The sequence below is a fragment of the Chelmon rostratus genome, chromosome 1 (assembly GCF_017976325.1).
Source record: "Chelmon rostratus isolate fCheRos1 chromosome 1, fCheRos1.pri, whole genome shotgun sequence".
NCBI classification, from domain to species: Eukaryota; Metazoa; Chordata; class Actinopteri; order Chaetodontiformes; family Chaetodontidae; genus Chelmon; species Chelmon rostratus.
In genome coordinates this window covers 27,561,687-27,581,733 of record NC_055658.1, presented here as the reverse complement: position 1 = coordinate 27,581,733, position 20,047 = coordinate 27,561,687, and the positions used below count along the sequence as shown (strand labels likewise).

Sequence of the window (20,047 nt, the reverse complement as noted above, 5' to 3'; positions counted from 1 at the left end):
GAAGTGGTCAACCGAGCTTCTGTCTATTTAAAGGATAGTTTAATGTCAAACATACTAACACTCATGTACAACACCGTAAAAGTCAAGAGAAGAGACACATTAAACGAGGTACAAATCATGTCGTTATGTACAACCAGCTCCACGGGACTTCCTGTGGTGTTCCATATTAAACACGGTAAATATAAAAATAAAAACCCAAGTATTAAACTGTTCCAAGATTGTCTGTAGCTGGTTAGGTTACCGACCGTCACCTTAAATGGACATAAGGAAAATGTTTATGGATGAAATCTTGTCAGGTAGCTTCTTTTATTCGGCATCCTGCTCACGTTTTGATGCATATGTGAAAAATTATAAAGATCTGGCTGTTTTCCTGTGGTTTATGTTAAGACTATGTCGATTTCCGCTGTGAAACACACTTTACAGCCTTTAGTGTGATGATAAATTCCCATCTAACCTTCTTATACAATATCTACAGGGCCAATTCCAGTTTTATTAAACAAACTGCAGAGGGAAAAGGCAATAAAAATCCTTAGTTTACGTCCCTCTTCTAAGGGAATACGACATTCATTTGTATTTCAGCAAGAAATACAAACTGACAGCTTTGATGAACTGCAACTGAAGGAATTATTGCTAGCTCGTTTTCTTAATCTTTAAACTGTACACAAGTCACATAGCTGACATTCACATATAGACCTACTATCAGTCAGTGTTTGCCGTCAACACTGAGCATAAAAAATAAACACACCTCATGTACAGTTTTTTAAGCGATACATTGCGAGACCACTGAACCTGTCAGAAAGATTCTAACCATTTGGTAAAGTTTAAATAGAAGAAAAAGTTGACGGTACTGCTAAGACCTCAGTACTCAGAAAAACAAACATACTGTACTTGAAAGAGGAGAAACTGATGCTCAGCTACATTCAATCATCTTAAAACCACGAGTGACGAAGATGCCAACAACAGAAGGTAGAAATGGGCAGAAAGGGGTTGAAACACGTATGAAATAGGTCATTTTTCTGCTGAACAAAGACTTTTTTAACACATTCAACTGACCGCAAAGGAACGAGATCTCAAATAATATCCTTTGGTAAAAAACAGTTACAATTTTACATTTTCTTAATAAATTTCTCTGCAACCTCTAGCTAAAGATTGATACTATGTGTGTATTAATGTGCGCTACACATTAATAACATCAGATTTAAAAAAAAAAAAAAAGAAGCTAGATATAAACATATTTACACAAGTGTTTGGGCGGTCATAAATTACTCAATTTAACACACTGCTGGCATTGTAGTGACGCCAAGCATCTGCCCAGCAATCCTGCCTTATGAGGAAAACATTCACAGGCTAAACAAGTTTACAGCTGGAAGTCCGACAAGACACATTTTAACAGAAGTAACAGGTATTTGTTCTTGCTAAAGAGAAAAACTGAGGTCGTTTGTTTTCGTTTCCTGTACAATGATGAGGTGGTCTTCAAAGAACACTTGAATCTATTGTTAAGTTGTAGAGTTTTAGCTATAAAATGCTTACCCATGTTTATTTTTTGTTTAAACTGTGAATTGCTCCAAGGGGAAGATGCAGTAAGGAGTGTTTACGTTGAATATTAATGGCATGTAAAAATCTGCGTTTAATAATGGGATTATTGAGACAGGAGGGTTTTTTCTCTCCTATAATGATAAAACTTGGATTTCACATATTTTGCAGAATTTGCAGTAAAAGCTTGAACGTCAGGACGAAGTTCCTGCTTCAACCCCAAAAGATTTTGGCAACTGGATCCAGTAACAGCAGTTTGGAAAGCTACTGTATTTATGAATGAGGTCACTGGCAGTTTGCTGTGTCGAAACGGCCACAATTTATCTTTCGATAAGAGAGAGACTACAGTGTTCTGTACTTCACCCGGTACTTGTTAATGTTGAGATAATGGAGGACCTCAGGGCTGCAGGTGGTGGTGCAGGACAATAGGCCTTCTCGCTCATCACCCATCAGCCACTTGTGGTTTTCGGCAGCCATGTCGCTGGTCACGTGCTCTTTGGCCCAGGTGTCCAGCCAGGCCTGAAAGCGTCTGTGCAGGCGCGTGTTGACCCGCTGGTGGGACTGAAACACATGACAACCAGAACACAGCTCAGCAACCAGGATGCCAGTTCAACGTACAAGAAGAAAGGTACAGAAATACGCCTAAAAGAGAGTCATCTTGTTAATTCAGGTTGTATAACATCAACACAAATACATCCATCCACTGGACTGCTGAAAATGAAACACTACCCTGCGTATCCAAGTGTCTTTTGAATGTGATGGCCCTTCTTTAAAGGACATCCCGATTACTGATGTGGCCTTAGGCCATCCACATTCACCAGGAGCATTGTATAACCACAGGCTAAATTTTTAAAGTTTTAATATTAGCTTCTCTATTACAATAAACAAACCGATAACTTAAAGTATGTTTTTCAGTCTGTTAAAACGTCCTTTCAGACATGTTTACTAAAAATAATTTGAGAATCATTAAAAGTGGAAACAAACAACAGCCGCCCACTACCTGAAGAGGTATAGTAATTTGTAAAAAAAAAAACAAAAAAAAACAGAACAAACAAATGCAGGAACAACCCAAAGAAATCATTTCAAAAATGACATTACAGGTAAATGGCTTCTATGGGCAGAGGTGCAAATAACTGCTTAGGTCAGGTAGCGAACACATCTCTGGGCACTACTCATGCCATACATAGAGATGTTCTATACGAAATCCACCTCACTGTCCACCTCAGTGTCTCCCTCACTGTTGTCCTCTTCAGCTTCTTACATACTGGATGATGAAGATGGACTTCCCAGTGCCAGCCTTGATTAGCTCTCTCCATCCACAGGTCAACAGCTGGCTTTGGGTTGAATGTCTGTGTTGTCGTTTCTGACGGGTGCATGTGCGTCAGGGCTGAGAGGCAAGTGACAGACGAGATCTGTGCTTGGTTTTTATTGTGACTGAAGTGAGACTGCCCTCTCACATGCTGCACTGCTCAGAGGCAGTCTGTGAAGAAGGCTGCGATCAGCTAATTTCATGCAGTTCTGGAGTTTTAATAAAATGCCGTTGTATAAACAACATTGACAGCAGCCTCGTCAATGCACACAGCGGCCAACTTTGTCCAGTCATCCAAAGCAGCTTCATTGAAGAGCGTCACGAGTCCATCTGTTCGGTCAACACCAAATTCAATCAACCCAACGCAGTCCGAGGTAAATTTCTCCGTTGTTTGACACAGACGTAATGCAAACAGTCTCCTGCTTGGTTTTTCTCCTGCCTGATGCACAAATGCATGTTTTGAAACAACTGACATGACACATTTCAGACTTTTATTGGAAATGTGTACCTGCGCTCCAGTCATGTGCACACCTGTCTATGAGCATTACTTTGAGTTTTGGAAACAAAGTCTCAATCACTTTACTTTTGCACTTATGGCAAAAAAACAGAAAATTGACTAACTGCAGATATCTCTGCCAAAATCCAATAATATGATCTCTCCATCAGATTTCAAGAAAATCTGATGACCAAGAAAAACAGATGCAAATTATCATCACTATTTATGACAACAATGTTCATGAGTAAACATAACTGACACAATCTAATCTTAAGTGAGTGAAATGATTCCACCCAAGAAGTTTCAAGTCAAATAGCAATATTCTAGACGCAATATGCAATGCTATGTTAACAGCTGTGAAGGTAGTGTGTTTGTCACACTGCCTGGGTGTGCACGTCACTGAGGACTTCTCCTGGACCACCAACACCACATCGCTGGCCAAGAAAGCGAACCAGCGCCTCTACTTCCTCCGCAAACTGAGGAAAGCTAGAGCCCCGGTCCCTATCATGCACACCTTCTACAGAGGCACCATCGAGAGCGTCCTGACCAGCAGCATCACCATGTGGTATGGCGCCTGCTCCACGTCCTGCAGGAAGAACCTCCAGCGCATCGTGAGAGCAGCTGAGAAGATCGTCGGTGCTTCTCTCCCCTCCCTCCACGACCTCTACACCTCCCGCCTCACTCGCAAAGCCCTCTGCATTGCGAGAGACCCCACCCACCCGTCACACAGCCTCTTCAGCCTGCTGCCATCTCTCACACACACACACACACACACACACACACACACACACACACACACACACACACACACACACACACACACACACACACACACACACACACACACACACACACAGAGTGGACACTGGACACTGAAATACACCCCGCTGCCGCCTGCCGATTGTACAGTTTTTACTTACTTAGTTTGTACAGTTTTTATTTAGATTGTACAGTTTTGTTTTTTTTTTATTTATCTCTTTTTCTAATATATGTCCTGTCACAAAGGGTTGAAGAGTAACGCAATTTCGATTCTCTGTTTGTCCTGTACATACTGCAGAATTGACAATAAAGCTGACTTTGACTTTCATCAGTAAAAACCGATCATCCAGTTCACGTCTTGCACCTTCATAAACACATACAATGAAATAAGTGCAAAAAATAAATCGATGGTATTTTTTTTCTGTGCTTACCTGATGAGCCCGTCTGAGTGCTGTGTGCCTGTACATATAGTCCTCTGACTTGCAGACATAAACCATCTTGTAGGAGTTGAGCTTGAACATGCACTCCATCTTTAGCTCACTGTTGCCATCCTGCGTGTTGTCCAAGGGGACCTTGATCATTCTCTCCTGCTGCAGTTGCTCCCATCCTCTCTGGCACTTCCTTATCCGTCTCAAATTCCTGAAGGCCAGAACAGATTGACAACCATGAATAATACTGACCGATCCCAGAGAAATTCTTCTGATTACTCCACACATCAAAGGGGTGCATCACGTTTACAGGGAAAGTTCGCACAAATTTCTAGAATCTGCTAGACTTTTATTTTGACTTGATCATGTTACATGTGGCACAATTTTGTGTTTGACAGTATGCACTGTATGATTTGAAAGCCTAGGGGATGTGTTCAGGCACGACACAGGACATTAAGCAAATTTGAGAACAGTAGTCAAATTTGAGAGGACTGTCCCTTTAAACAATTATCTTTAAACCCATGCATTGCAACTCACCGAGTAATAGAATTAGATATGGAGTCATATCATTCGTGGGAAATGTGGATCTATAAGAGCAGCAGAGGCAGCAGTCGTAGTATTTCTGTACAGTGCACTTCCGTTGCACAGCCACACAGTTCAAATCTAAATATCCTTGGCAAACAAATGTTTCTCTTCATTGGAAATTGATCCTGATTTTTGTGCAGGTAATATAAATGCAATTATTCACCCCACCTGAATGAAAGTTTTAAATGTGTACTTACCACTGAGGGTACAGGTGAGCGGGGACTGAAACCATGAAGCATATTTTTGCATTTAGGGCTCCACTTAAAAGACATGACAGTGAGGCCAATTTCAAGTAAAAACTGTTGAAAACAAACACTAGAAAATTGCTGCCTGATCGGATACCAATCAAAAAATATGAGCTGAGAATCCTCTGACGTGCACATACTCTCACCAACAATGTACAAGTGTTATGATCATGAGATGAAGACCCAACACAACTGGAAAAGAAACTGCTCGATTTTTTTTTTACTGCCACTGACGATATTTGTGAAGTATAGACCTCTTGTGCTGCTGATCTCTCATAGATTTGATGGAAAGAAAAACAAGAAGCACAAGATGTGGGTGAGCCCAGTGATAAATCAGCCAGATTTATGCAATGGGTTAAATAAGGGAAAATTAGAGTTTTTTGTGTTTTCAAAATCCTTGTAATGTTTATGGTAATGGACAGCCATCTCATAAAAACAAAAAGCACCAAAAAACAATGAAACACAGGCTTTTATGTGCAACACTCAACGGGAGCTTTAAGATAGAGTGGACACAACCACGCCTGCATGCACAGCTCTCAGGTGTAAGGAAAGAAATACACCAACATGAACATACAATTTAGACAATCATTTTATTTACAAACCCTACTTCTCTGTACAAGTGTTGCAGATAATGCGTGAGACCAGAGATTTTAAAAACCTGAACACTAATCTCTGTCAAATCAGTGGAAGAAACTCAACCACAACAAAAAGTTGCAACGGGAGTGCACTGTTTCCACTGAAAATTATTACAAACATAACACTACGTATAACAGACTTAAACAAATGGACATTTGAACAATTACATTTGCAAACAGTGATTAAGTCACATACAGGACCCTTAATCTGAATACAATTACAAACAAAGGGCATGATACGGTAGAAAAGGAAGCCAGGACTTCACTGTCCTCTTTTAACAAAGTCACTCAGGTCCAACACAAGAGCTTCAGTCTCTTAAATTCTGGTCAAAGACATATCGGAAAAAAGAAATTAAAATGAAAACGTTGGAACCCATTTGTTTTACTTTCAGCTTGTGCATTCAATGACTTTTGTTCTTGAGTTACACAATGAAAATCACTTAAATTCTATACAATGTGAGTAATCAAATCGAATGATTCATTATAGTTGTCTGCTAGGGAGGAAATTCAAAACCCACGATCAAGCCAAAACCATTTTAAAAAACCTTACTGTCAATAAATAAAATTCCCATTAAAAAGGAACTGAATCACTGAATAAATAAATTCCTTTTTTTTTCTAAAAGAGGCCATGTAAAGTGCAATCTTCCACGTGAGGCAGAGGTCAGAAACTGAAAAGGTCATGTTCACAGCCGATGAGATTCTCAACAGACAGGAGGGCATTCAGGCACTACAAGCACTTCACTGTAACTGTGGAGTTACTCTATTTAAATGTACCTTCTCAAACCCGCTCTGCTTGTCCATTACTAAAAAGGCAGAGCTCTTATGCCCAAAACTTTTGTAATCAGAGAGAGTTTCCTAAGTCAGGCTTGTGCATAAGTGCCACTGTTTCTATCTCTGACAGGGAGTTGTATTTGGCAGCTGGTTTGGCTTGTCAACAGTGGAGTGGCTGCTCGGCTGACTAGAGCCTCAGGCTTAAAGTGTGCAGACAAGAGGGAGACATGGCTGGGGCCTCACCTGGGGAGGAACAGCGGCTTCTGGGCAAGATGCTCACGCAGCTCTGGGGATGCAGAATCTGAGTTCAGGTATCTGCCCACGTAGTCTGACCACCTCTGTGGAGGGCAGAGCAGGAAAAAAAAACAAAAAAAAAAAACATGTATTGCATATACAGTAGCACACAGACATACCGGTGAAGTCTCTACTGACTGACAGTTATGGCCTTTCAAATCCCCATTGGGGTTAATAGGGTTAAAAATTCTCGGTTGTCTCACAACACTGTTTCAAGCCTGAAAAATACATAATCAGTCGGCCAATAAGAGATTGCACAAAAGACTACTCACTCTGATGAGACACTTTGATCAGTATGTACTGTATCTGGGTCACAATGCTTGAAGAAAACTTTGTATGTATCAAGATCAAAAGTATTTGTTTTTGTTATCTATCTATGAAAAGAAAAAAAACAGCCAGTATATAGTTATTGGGTTTCTTCTGTCAAAAATTGATATTGGATTTACAAATCCAGTATTGCTCATACTCTATACTGTTTCAATACGTTGTCGTGAAAACATAGCGATCATAAAGTTTTTTTTTCTTACATTTTGTCCATAGTCAATAATGTTGCAGTCTTTTAATTCTGACCTTCTCTGCTGATTGTCTTTTTTAGACAAAACAACAGATTTTGTCTATAAAATGACAGAATATTGGAGGGGGGGGGGGTCATCACAGTATCTCTTGAAGCCAAGGTGAAAACACAGTAAAGCTGCACTTTAACTATCAGAACAGTTGGTGATCAACTCTCTGCTCTTTAATTTATTAACTGACTAACTGTTTCTGCATTAACACCTACCAATGTCAATTTTGGGAGGACAAAATATTAGAAACCCATTACAACATAATGCATAACAGTTCAACACCACCATTAACTCCGGTTTTATTGCAGAGTTGCTGTACTGGATGACACAGGATGGTGTGCACCTAATAAGCCGACAACTAAAGTGTATGAACTATGCTTGAATATTAAATGAGTCTTACCTCAGCCTCCGCTGGCTCATCAGAGTTCTCCTCTTCTGTGTCCAGCAGCTCCATAGCCAGACTGACAGATCCTTGGCTCTTCACAAACACCAACTAGATAAAACAAAAGCAATCGGAGGAAGTAGCCAATAAACAAAGAGCTCAGAGTAGTTTAGACAGATAACAGGTACAATATTATCATTGCTATTCGGGGCTGGCGTACCTTGAAGCAGTTCTCATCTGACATGAGCTGCTCTGCTTTGCGCTGGTAGCCCCCCTCGGCTGTGGCCCTGGACGTCTGTGTGGACAGTGTGCCCCCCGTGGCTTTATTGGCACATTCACTCAGGTACATGTCCGTTACACGTGCACATACATCATCGGTGACGAGGTGCTGGAGCTGTGAAAGCAACAGGTTCAGTATGCAACAGCTGTGTCCACACAAATGCAAAAAATTTAGCTGTTTATGATCAAGGCCCATCAGTGCAGAGGCAATAAGTGATAGCAGTACACTCAATAACTGAAGGGTTATAAATTCATTTAATTTATCTCTGAGCTTTGAGATAAGCAGTAGATTTTATGTTTGCTTGTTTTGAAGCCAGACTGCATTTTAAAATTACAAATATTCAGAGACATGTGCCTATCCTTATTTGCTGGCATGCAAAACAGGCCCTCGTGCTTGAAATGCATTGTGAGACAAGACAATTAAAATCCATTTTAGGCATTTTGTGCAGATCAGTATGAATAAAAACAATATTTGCACAGTTAAATTATGCTCACATTTGAACTGAACTACACACGGTGCTGAAGTTAAGTGCTCTACAGTCTTTTCTTACGGCACAAATAAATAAATACAAAATCTTAATCAAGTGATCTTGAATGTGCTGACCTGCCGGACAATACTCTGGATGAGTTTGTCCATGGTGAAGGCAATGTAGGCATGGATAGTGAACATTTCCCTAAGAGAGTCCTCGTACTGAGCCGGTTCCATGTTTCCATCCAAAAGGTTGCGCACCATTTCCAGAAACACTGAGTAATAATCCTCTACATCAACATCCACTGCAGGTAGAAAACAGTGTATGAGTTGAGTTGTATGGTGAGGACTTAGACAACATAAACATGATATGTATAGTGGCATCAAATTCAGTGCTGGCGAGGATTTGAGTGCAATTATAGTAAAACATCAAGATTAATACACTGTTTTCTCACTTACTTGGTTCCTTCATCTTCAGTTGGATTGCTGGGTTTTCATTTTTCTCCCTCTTGAGCCCCAACACCTCTCTTTCCCACTCTCGCTCACGGGAATCCTCTTCAATCTGCTTCTCGGCTTGCCCGTAGATTCTCAGCAGACGAGAACAGAGGATGTGGTGAAGACGAAGGAAGATATACCAGTAGTTGTTCACAAACAACAGGTTGTAGGCATCATCTGAGCCTCGCAGCTTCTGAGCTGCCGTGTTGCTGAAGAGGAGCTTGGACTTTGATGGGCTGCTGCCCGGCAGGCCATTGTGCTTCTTTGGGCCATCTTGATCCATCTCCATGTCTTCTTCGTCCTCCTCTTCCTCCTCTTCTGCATCAGAGAGCTCACCTCGCCGTGCAAACAGCAGGTCAGGGATGAAGTGGTGGATGATCTGTTTGATCTTGTACTTGTCTTCTTTCTGGATGCCCACCTGCCTTTTGACATGGTGGATGATGAGGGCAGCAGCATCCTCCAGGATCTGGCTGTCATCATAGGTCAGGGTCATGTGCGGGCCGCTCGGTGGCGGTGTGGCAGTTTCCTCTGATGCTCGCTCCTGGCGCTACAGGACACAGACAATAGTAGATTAGGGTGAATTTATATTATTAGCATTCTGTGTGAGAGCAAATTAATCTGATGATATGAGCTAGTGATTAAAGTCCCATTTACAGCTTCAAAAAAATAAATTAAACTGTGTTATAGTCAGCAATTACTGTGTGAAAAGCACCACCAAAGACACTGAGCCATAATGTTTTCCTTCTTTTGACTTCATCAAGTTAATATCAAAAGAACAAGTTTCCTTACATCATCATATAACATCTCAATTTCATTGAGTAAGGTCTTTGAGCGCAGCACTTTGGTGTCATTCTGCTTGAAGTTGATGCCTTGATGGTCAAGTGACTTCAGGTAATACTTTTCATTCTGCTCCCGCCAGATTTTGTTGAAGCCTCTCTGAGCTTCTCTCCACTCTTCATCCTTCATTTTTAATCTGAAACAGACACAAAAAAGTGAAGCATAATCCTAAATGTTCCTTAATGAAATCTTTAAAGTATGCACAACTGTTAAGACCTGAACAGTGACAGATGAGAAGCTAAATTGAGACTATGAACCTTTTCAGCACTATGGGGACAGACACAGCTGGGTTCCTCTTGAGTCCATCAATAATATCGTGGGCCTTTTCTCCATATATCCTCTGGATGGCTTTGCGGTGAATGACCTCCGAGGAGCCGCCCATTGTGTTGTCAAGCTTGAAGCGCAGCTGCTCGTCGGCTGACATGCGAGAAAGTCTCCGCTGCACTGTCTCCAGGGCTCGTATCGTGGCAAGATTGGCCTCCAGCACAACATCGAGCTGAAAGGGAAACAATCACAGTGAAATTATGGAAAAGTGAGTTTAACTATGTCTGATTGTGGTCGATGGTGTGAGCAATAAGGTTTTTGCTGAATACCTAAATCTAATACGTGGTCATTTGACTCCTGGGAGAAAGAGTGCTGCACACCTTCTTACAACCATACAAGAGCCTACAGTTTACAGTGGCCTAAGTATTCCTCACCTCAAAACGCTCATCCTCACATCTGTAAATGTGCTCCTCATACTGAGTCTTCTTGGAGCTCACAAATGTAGAATCCTCAGACCACGAAGGAAAGGACACCCACGTGTCATTCAAAACCTGCAAGAGGACATTCACTTCAATTCAAATTTCTGTTTAAGCAAAGTGTTCATGTTAAGGCTTTCATCTGCAATGCTGTCAAATTCACAGCAGGCACCAACATCTCAAAACACAAAATGCAAGAAAATAAATAAGATCAAGCCCTACTGAGAGCAATCAACTAAACTTGAAATTGTTTTATAGTTCAATTTGAACTTTATATAAATGCAGCAATCCTACACAATGAACAGTGTTTGTAACATAATCCAGTTAGAAGACTTTTGTAAAAAATAAATCAATGTCAGTTTTGCTAAGCTGTAACCAGTGATTGTTATTTCTAGGGTAAAACCTATTTGGTGTTTTTAGACTTAATGCTCAATCAAGGGACCAAAAACTTAATCCAAGATAAAATAAATTTTAGGTGCAACCCTAGTTTGTTTAATTGTCAAATACGTTAGTTATTATTGATTTTTTAAATTTACAAGCACCAACACAACACTAAGTCCTACTCCTGAGGCTGTCAAATTCATTGATACCATCACATCTGTGAAGCCCTGTGGGAGAGAATAAACTGGCTTTTATGACAAAACAACCTTTATTAAGCACACTTCCTTCAGTGACTCACCTCTCTGCACAGCGGTGTCCTTCCTGTGCACTTGGGCTGCTGGTAGCTCTTTGGCAGTGCTCTATAGCTGGACCCCAGCCTCTTGCAGGAGGCGTAATCAATCTCCATGGCGATGCCCTCTGTTGCACGCTCCTTGGGTAAACTCTCTGTGTGGCTCGACTCCCCGTGACTGGACTCTCGGTAGCCCAGGAAGTTTTTAAACCATGTAAAAAGCTCGGGGAATTTTCTGTCAATCATGCCACAATGTGAAATAAAGAAATAACAGTGAGGCTGCAGCCAGTGGTTGGCAGATATTGTGTAACACTGACATTGGGAGCTGAAACTTATACAGGTATTAGATATAGTTTGGATTTCACATCCATCTACATTTCATTAAAATCCATATCTGAAGATTACAACAAGGATTGAAGGATTGCTTCATATCTCCATTGTGCTGAATATCCATTTGAGCAACTCACATGTTTAAGTACAGAGTTATTATTTAGCTACAATGCACAGGCACTACAGCATCAGTGACTGTAGGTATTTGCATGTTTCAACTCACCCAAGAAATGGGATGACTAACTGCACCAGCTCGGCACGCGAGATTACTTCCTGGTTGAAAATGTGAAGACACCTCAGGAAGTTGTCATATGCCTCAGAGCTACGCAGAGCCTTCTTCACCTGTTCATGTTTTCAGTAATGACAAAAAAATGACCCAAAAAATAAATGAATAACAAATAAAAAACAATGAACATATATACATGTCACTTATATATATATATATATAAACAATACTGTTACTGAATTAATAATACTGACCTTCTCAAAGAACATAGTTTCAGTGCTGGTGCTGTGTTTGCTGACTTCAGTCATGCCATGGTCTTTCCCCAATATTTTGGGTTTCTTCTGCAAGGGTGTAGACATAGCAAATTCAAACTGCAGGCTCTCAAAAATACTATATTTCAAAAATGGTAAATACTCTAATAGAAGCCAATATTATCATTATTTTGGTAGATTTAAGTAATTTCCCACTAAAGCTAATACAGTCTAAAAAACAATCCTGAAATAAATCCTGCTTTCATAAAGGTTCTAATGTTCAGTTTTTCTTGAAACTATTTAAGAAAAATGTTGATTCAAGTTTGTAGTCTTTTTTGGGAATGTAGCATGGCGTAGTTGCAGCTGAACTGCAGCTTTGAGGTGTTTTTGATATCTAGTCTACCCTCATTAATATAAATTGGAGACAAACTGCCTTTGCAACATACTGACATTTCCGACACCTACAATATGGCAGAAAGAAACAAACAGTGCAAACAGCTGAGTATATGAACACAGCAAGCATGTAGCATGACATGTACCTTGACAGGTGGTGTGGCTCCCACTCCAGCAGGTCTTCTGATTGGCAGGCCATTTTGGCTCAGCCTCTGTTTGTTGTTCAGTAAGGGTCTCTTTACAGTGCCGCCGTGATCATTACGTACAGAATCTGCCCTGTCTGGTGTAGTCTTGCCCAGCAACTGAGAAGAACATCACACATCATAATCTCACCAAAGGGAGGTCACAAAAGTGACAGGGTGTATCAAAAAAATGCTGGTAAACAGTCTTGTAAAAGCTCAGTATAAGAAAGGGAGCCTGTCCTTGCAGAAAAAGAGGTAGTGAGGGTACTTAATGAATGCAAGGAACAAGAGACTCGGGTGTTAATGTAATTGTTTCAAATGTGTCATTTTTACTTTATTCCCAAAACAAGGAAAAGGGTATCTTACATTTTGTTTACCACTAGTGCAAAACACAGCAAAACCACTGATTTTAAATAATAACGGACCACTTGCTGTAACATTCACCACAATGACAAATCTTGAGAGGAATTTCAGGTTTAGTCTCTTAGAATTTTCAATGAGATGGTAAACACAGTGGTTCTTGACATTTTCTATTTTTTCCCCCCAATCATTAATAATACCAGGGAAACTATTGATAAAACAAGAGAGGTTTAATTTTATTGAAATAAACAAAAGATTCTATTCAACTTTTTTTATGCTCTTGTAACAAGTGAATTTCCCTAGCGTGGGATTAATTAAATTATCTTAAACTTAATTCAGGCTGGAAATATGGCCTTGCCATATTAGTTTAATCAAATCAGGGTAAAATGGGCCACGCTGTAGGAGCGTGTTCACAGAGACTCACCATTGAGCTGTTTGCATCAGGCAGGAACTGTCCAAATTCTGAGAGCAGGTCCTCCTGGTTCTTGAAGAGTCTTGCCACCTGAGTGTAGACCTCCTGCTCAGTCAGGGCTGGGGTGTAGTTGCCTCCAGCCTCTTTAGCATTTCGTTGTTCCTTCTGGAAATTTTATCATTAAAATAAATACACATTTGTAAAACAGATCTATATGTGCAACATTGCCTGAATGTTTTTTAATTGGTATATATTTTCTTACCTGGTACGTGTGCAGGATTTCCAGAAAGGCTTTATAGATGTCTGGCTGACCCTGGAAGCGGTTCTTGATCTTGTTGACATAATTTATAGCATGGTTGAACTCCACAGGCTGGTTGTTCTGGAGAGGTGGCCCACCGGACGGCATGCTGCTCACAGGAGTGTGGGACTGAACCGAAGGTGAGCGCGGTGAGGCATAAGATGGGATGGATGGGTTGGGCTGGCTGGTAGGTGTATGGGCTGGAGACTGAATTGGCTTTTGGGATTGACAGAGAGAACAAGCATGTTATTACACTTATCCTTTAAAGACTTGTTTCGTGTGCAATGAAAACATGTTAAAAAAAATATCTCTGACACAAAACTAAAACTTAAAAATGACCAATACAGTTTTCCTCATAACCAAATAACATGGATTTATTTATGTTGCTGGGTCTATGTGTGAACCCAACCCAAGATGAGTCCACACAACACTGTATGTGGTTGAACCTTTTGGAAGCTCAGTTTTCCAAAAGAAACACAGAAATTTTAAAAAGTGACTGAAAACTTTTAGTCATAATTGAGAAACATTCAAAAATTTGAACTGTACCTCATTTGTCAAAAAATAATTCAATAAATTTTTTGTGGGATTTCAATCTGCAACCTGTATTTTACCTTGCTGGTTTTATTTGGAGCAGGTTGGGTGGGGATGGGTGGTGTGGTGGTGGTGGTGGTAGTGTGCAGGCCAGCCTGTGGCAGACTCTGGTGCTGGGGGTGGCTCGCAGGTTGGCTGGATGCTCCACTTGCAGGGATGTTCTGAACAGATATACCATGAGGGGTGATGTAGTGGATCTGACCTGGTGTGGTCACGTTGACTAGATCGTTGGTTTGAACCTCAATCTTATACCCAGGTGGCAAGAAAGTGTTAAAACCCATAATGAGGTCTGGATGGCCCTTGAAGAGCTGGGATACACGGTTGATGACTCCAGGAGTGTCTATGCTGTAGTAACAGAATGAATGATAGTACTTTGGTATCTGGTACATCATCAACTGGGTCCACAGATATTGTTCTGCATGTCACATGTTCAAGGAAAATGGCCATGAAATTAGAACCCACCTCTGTGACTTGAACTCTTTCATAATATCAAGAAAATCATTATAAACTTGTGGATGATTCCCAAACTGCAGCTTCACCTGATCCAGATAGGACAAGGCATCTTCAACCTATTACAGAGAACAAATAGACTTAAAATCAGAAAAGTGAAAAAAAAAAGTTCTAACCTGCCAATCAGCTTAATGTTAAAAGTCTTGCTTTGTACTATGTGAAATAAAACATTTTTTCTTTGTTTCACTGGTGATGTCATTATCATATTCTATGGCACACAGCTGTTTTTGTTTTGTTTTCTTTGGTAGATATACTTTTAAGTTTGTGTACCTTCAGTCGTTGAAACTGCTGTCCTTGGCTTGAGGTCATGGGTGTGGGTGGGTGAACGTGACCCTGGACCACTGTTGAGCCCTGGGACTGTACTGCTAGGCCATGTGCAAGAGGACCAACATGAGGTGCTGTATTATTATGCCCATGTCCGCTTGTGCTCTGAGGCATTGTAGGCACCTTTTCAGGGAAAAAAAAAATCACAGGAATTTCAGGATCTACAAACCTTAAACATGACAATGTTCTGTGTACATTTTATTACAATTACAAAGAATAAGGAAGTCTTTGGAAACCTAATCTTGTGAAACTGTGGAACATTAACAATATGAGAACATAAGGTTCAGAGGCAGCTCCTTTGAGAAGAGCCACTTTAACAGGTAGCCAATCAAAAATATGCCACAATGGTTTTTCTTTCATTCAAGCTTACAGTAAGAGCAAGTTTTAAAAGGTCTGTAAGATTCGAAAAAGGCTACAAGAAAGCCTAATGTCTTGTCTAACGTCCTTTTTTGGTTTTGAGCTTAGGTAGCTTCTGACCTATAGCTATATGACACCATTCATACCTGGTAGCCTTGGGGGAGAGAATACTGGATGCCGGTGGATGGCTGCATGTTGTCTGCAGCTGTCTCTATCACAGTAGGAGCTGGGGCAAGGGCCCGGTGCTGGAAACTGTCTGCAATCCCTTGAACTGGGGGGCGACGTGATTGTTGTTGCTGGGGCGCAAATATTAGTTCCTGGTCCTCCACACGCCTCTTCATTGTATACGCATACTCAAAGGGGCTAAAGTGGACAAATAAAGACTGACAGTAAACAGGCTGCTCGGTTTAGTCAGTCTGTGAACTTTAACAAATATCTTAAAGCATTCCTCAAGAATGTACAGTCTTCACAAATTTCTTCATAATACTTTAAGAAATCAACATTAATGCAAGGACATCAGCTTTTATAAAGAAAAGTACTTAAGCTGTGATGGAACTTTAAAACAGTTTTTTTTTTTAAATACGATAGAACTTTCGGGGTTTTACACGAGTACTTAATGTCAGACATTAGTAGGCCGATTGTCAACTGTTACTCACTTACTTACGAATCATGCTTAACCAGAGGCTCTACACAATAGTCTAGAAACACAGATCTTAAATTTTTTTTCCCACTGCACAGTCACCACAGTGATATTTAAAATCCATGCAATTATTTTTAATTCAACCTTCATTTGTGCATATTTACACTTGGAAAAGCAGAGTTGTGAACGAGAGTCCTATTTTACAAGTGAACTAAGTTCACAATTAAAAAACAAATCCACAAAATGCAAATCACATACATGGTGAAATAAATTATAGAAAAACCCTAAAATGCAGAAAAAAATGCATCAAAACAAAAGGCTATGAGGAAATTAATAGACAAACTGCCTGTGCATGGCTATTCCTTAGTGGACATTGTTAAGCACAACTGCTGTGGCAGATGGTTAGGGGTCGTCTTAAAGGTAATAGCCACAGGTGCTCAGGGCTTCTTAGTCCTGTTATGAAAATACAATGAAGTTCCCAGAGTTATCAATCCATTAATTCCACCCATAAAATAGCTATGATGTTCAATGCACATAATTTAATAATAATAATAAAATTAATCATATCAGATGTCCACAATTGCGTTAGTTTTTTCAGTACTGTGATGGAATTCATGTTTAAAGGACCAGCGTGTGTGACCATTTATTAGTATAAAAGCACCTAAAAATAAGAAGTGTTGTGTGCTCATTTCCTTAGACTGAAGCCTTCATATTTGCACATACGGAAGGGGTCCTCTTCCAGTCTGGAAGAAAAGTAATTTAATGACGATCCCTAAGCAAACGTCACTGCAGTTGGCCAGCGGAGAGCAGACATTGTGCCTCACTGCCCTGCACCACCAATTTCGGAAAACACGGTGCCTGAGCGTACGGTCTTGAGTCGCCGTGATCGTGCCTGTCGCATATCCAGCTTCAAATATTCTTTGCCGAAACGCGAAGCGAATACGGCAGACATTGATAAAGTAAAAATTAGTTGACTAGCGCTACAAAAGCTAACATTTAGCTGCCAGTCAACATTTTACAGGCATGTAGGCGCTGTCTCTCTCTCTCGCTCGCTCGCTGTAGACCTGCCTCATCCCCTCCCCCTCTCTGCCAAACACCGAGCTTAACGCCATCCGTTTTCGGTGAGACGACCGCTTTCGCTTGTCTGATGGCTGACGTTGGTTTTCGTCCTAGCTCGAAGTTATGTGGCAAGCAAACTAACCTTTATTATCTGCAGACTAAAGGCTAGTTGGCAGAAAGAATCAGCGACTGTCGGTTTGTCACTCTCGTGTCATCGCTGGCTGTCCTCAGTAAACGGGACCCTGCTTATTAAAAAATCCAGATGAGCTGAGCGTGCTGGCTAACTGACGTTACCCTTGCTGCTAGGTAGCTAGATGTCGAAAAGAAAACAGTGGTGCTTCATCGCAGTTGACAGCGCGACAACACAGTCGGCTGCTTAGTATGTAACATGTAGGCTACCCATACAGCAGGGCACTTAAATAAAGTTACATTGTCAGTAATTAATTCTGACTATGCTAGTTGGTTAGGTCAGGAAGAGCGCTAGCTAACAAGCTAACACTAGCTTCAACAGAACGTTAACGTCGCATTAACCGTCAAGTTATGCGAGAAGTTCGACAGAAAAAGATTCAGTTGTCACACAAACGGCATATCTGCCAGTATCGTTTGTCTCATAAAAAACCCGAGAGAGGCAGTGAAATTTCATATAGCAAGAATAAACTAACTACAAAAATGCATGTTGTCAGGTCAGTCTGCTTAGCGTTAGCATGTCAGCTAATTCATGGTCGCCGTTCTTAGCTTGCTAGCCTTACTTAGAGTAGCTTGACTAACTTATCGGCACTGCAAGCTAATGTAGCCGCTACTGAAATCATACAAGATATATTGCCGGAAGACGAAAATACACCAAAATGTTAAGTAATCGCAGAAAATCAACCAGTGTTAGATCGCTATCTGGTCTGTTTGGCAAGGTTATATGGCAGCTATCTAAATGCTAGGTTAGCACAACAACCAACCCCCATCAGAACAGGGTATCCGGCTAACGAGCTAACACTACTTCAACTTACCTCGCAGGACTGCCACCAGCAACAGTTTGACACACGAGTGTAACGAGGCCCAACCAGTAAACCGCTACTCGTGTGCTCACCTGGCCGCGACAAAAAAGTGAAGTTCTGCGAAATGGTCGCAAATGAAAATGTCAAAAAGGAAATTGGCCGTAGAGGCTACGTCGCTAACAACAGTGTATGTATGAAGCGGTGTTCCTTGAACATAGAGGCGTGTCTAACACGAAGGCGGGCTAGTCTCCTCCCAGTCTAAACTGGGATTGGTCAGATCTCCAGAATGAAAACAAATACAGTCAAGGCAGTGAGCCAGTATCTTTGGTTAAAGGCGTCTGGTTAGTCTATGGTCATGCCGAATGCCAGTTTATCTGCACACTGCCTGCATGTTGCCCATCGGTCACTACACTATGGGTGGTTGTTTATTCTAATATGGGCAGATATGGATTTGCCTTTGAAAATATTTTATAACTTTATAAAATTTTTTATCATGAATGCAAGCAGGTGCTAAGGCATGAGTTTTTACACACACGCAGACATCTATAAAACTGTCTATAGCCATTATTATGTTGGGTTCATATATTTAAAGCAGTAAACACGAGGGCAAAAACTGACAGCTGTATTATCTTTATCTTTTATCAGTCTGGCGTAGGATCAGGAGAGGTCAGTGTTCTGTTTTGTTGGCAAGCAAGAACACACAAATAGTTAATAAATGAAAGTAGTTGTTTTTCCAACTCATTGGGGCTCAAATTACACAATTTCAGGTTTTATTTTCAAAAGATGACTTTTTATTTTCCATGTTACAGTTTGTATTTCCCAGGCTACGTTGCTAATTTAGAGTGCAGATTTTGAAACTGAGTGAAATTAAGTGGTGTTTGCAACAACTTATAAACATTGTAAAATCATTTTTTTTAACAGTATCGGTCTCAAACTTTCATGTAAACATTGATTTTAAAGAAGTAGAGCAGTTAAAAACCATTCTGACTTAACATTTTCTGGGTTAGCCTGGTTTCATTTTTTATTTTTCACATTTTTATGCTGTTCATGGTAAGGAGAGCAGTTCTGAGCATTTTGTATTCTGACAGACCAGCAGGTCTTTGTAGTCCGTTGATTTATGTTTTATTTTTTTGTTGTAAACAGCAACACATCGTCTGGGTTACAGACATTAGAAGTCAAATTGTCAGACCTATGTTCATGTAATTCATCATGAGGTAACAGTTGTGGAATACACTATTTTCTAAATAAAATATATTCAAATCATTGTAAACCTGTGAGAATTGCAACACTTCAGAATTACTAACATTTTCACTGCAAGCAGACATCTTGAATAAATAAACTATATATACAGTTGATCACAGTGCCAGCATCAATCCTCTAAGCAGTGCCCCCCACTGAAACAGGGACACCTTGATTCAGGGTTCCTAAAAACATTTTCAGGTTCGAGTAAGCTCCTGCAGCAGCCTGTCAGGTTGTACAAGATTTTTAATATTGTTGGTTTTAATTTGCTTGTTTCTTTTCTGAGACACTTAGTAACTTGTTTGTGTTCTAAACATTTCTATACATCAGTGTCAGTATTGTTATTTTATCTGCATTATGAGCATGTCAGTGACTAATTTTGCAATGTTCAAAACG

The 20,047-nt window shown here is 40.5% G+C and overlaps 1 protein-coding gene across 3 annotated transcripts; it reads right to left on the bottom strand.

Annotated features, from left to right (window-relative positions):
• Positions 1-22: 22 nt before the first annotated feature.
• On the bottom strand, positions 23-18,613 carry LOC121610273 (paired amphipathic helix protein Sin3a-like). 3 transcript variants are annotated; one of them, XM_041942297.1, is made up of 21 exons: positions 18,425-18,613; positions 15,871-16,087; positions 15,314-15,490; positions 14,996-15,102; positions 14,554-14,878; positions 13,907-14,158; positions 13,657-13,809; positions 12,837-12,992; positions 12,301-12,387; positions 12,044-12,162; positions 11,500-11,725; positions 10,779-10,895; positions 10,338-10,576; positions 10,033-10,216; positions 9,208-9,790; positions 8,884-9,053; positions 8,221-8,394; positions 8,019-8,111; positions 7,005-7,099; positions 4,529-4,736; positions 23-2,094 (listed from the first exon to the last, which is right to left on the bottom strand). In XM_041942297.1, exons 2-21 carry the CDS (start codon positions 16,063-16,065, stop codon positions 1,876-1,878), a joined length of 3,879 nt encoding a protein of 1,292 aa, XP_041798231.1. In that variant the 5' UTR covers positions 16,066-16,087; positions 18,425-18,613; the 3' UTR covers positions 23-1,875. The 3 variants fall into 3 exon arrangements, with proteins under 3 accessions (XP_041798231.1, XP_041798240.1, XP_041798248.1); XM_041942306.1 differs by lacking the exons at positions 23-2,094; positions 4,529-4,736 and adding an exon at positions 4,749-5,332; XM_041942314.1 differs by lacking the exons at positions 23-2,094; positions 4,529-4,736 and adding an exon at positions 5,340-6,313.
• Between the last annotated feature and the right edge of the window lie 1,434 nt (positions 18,614-20,047).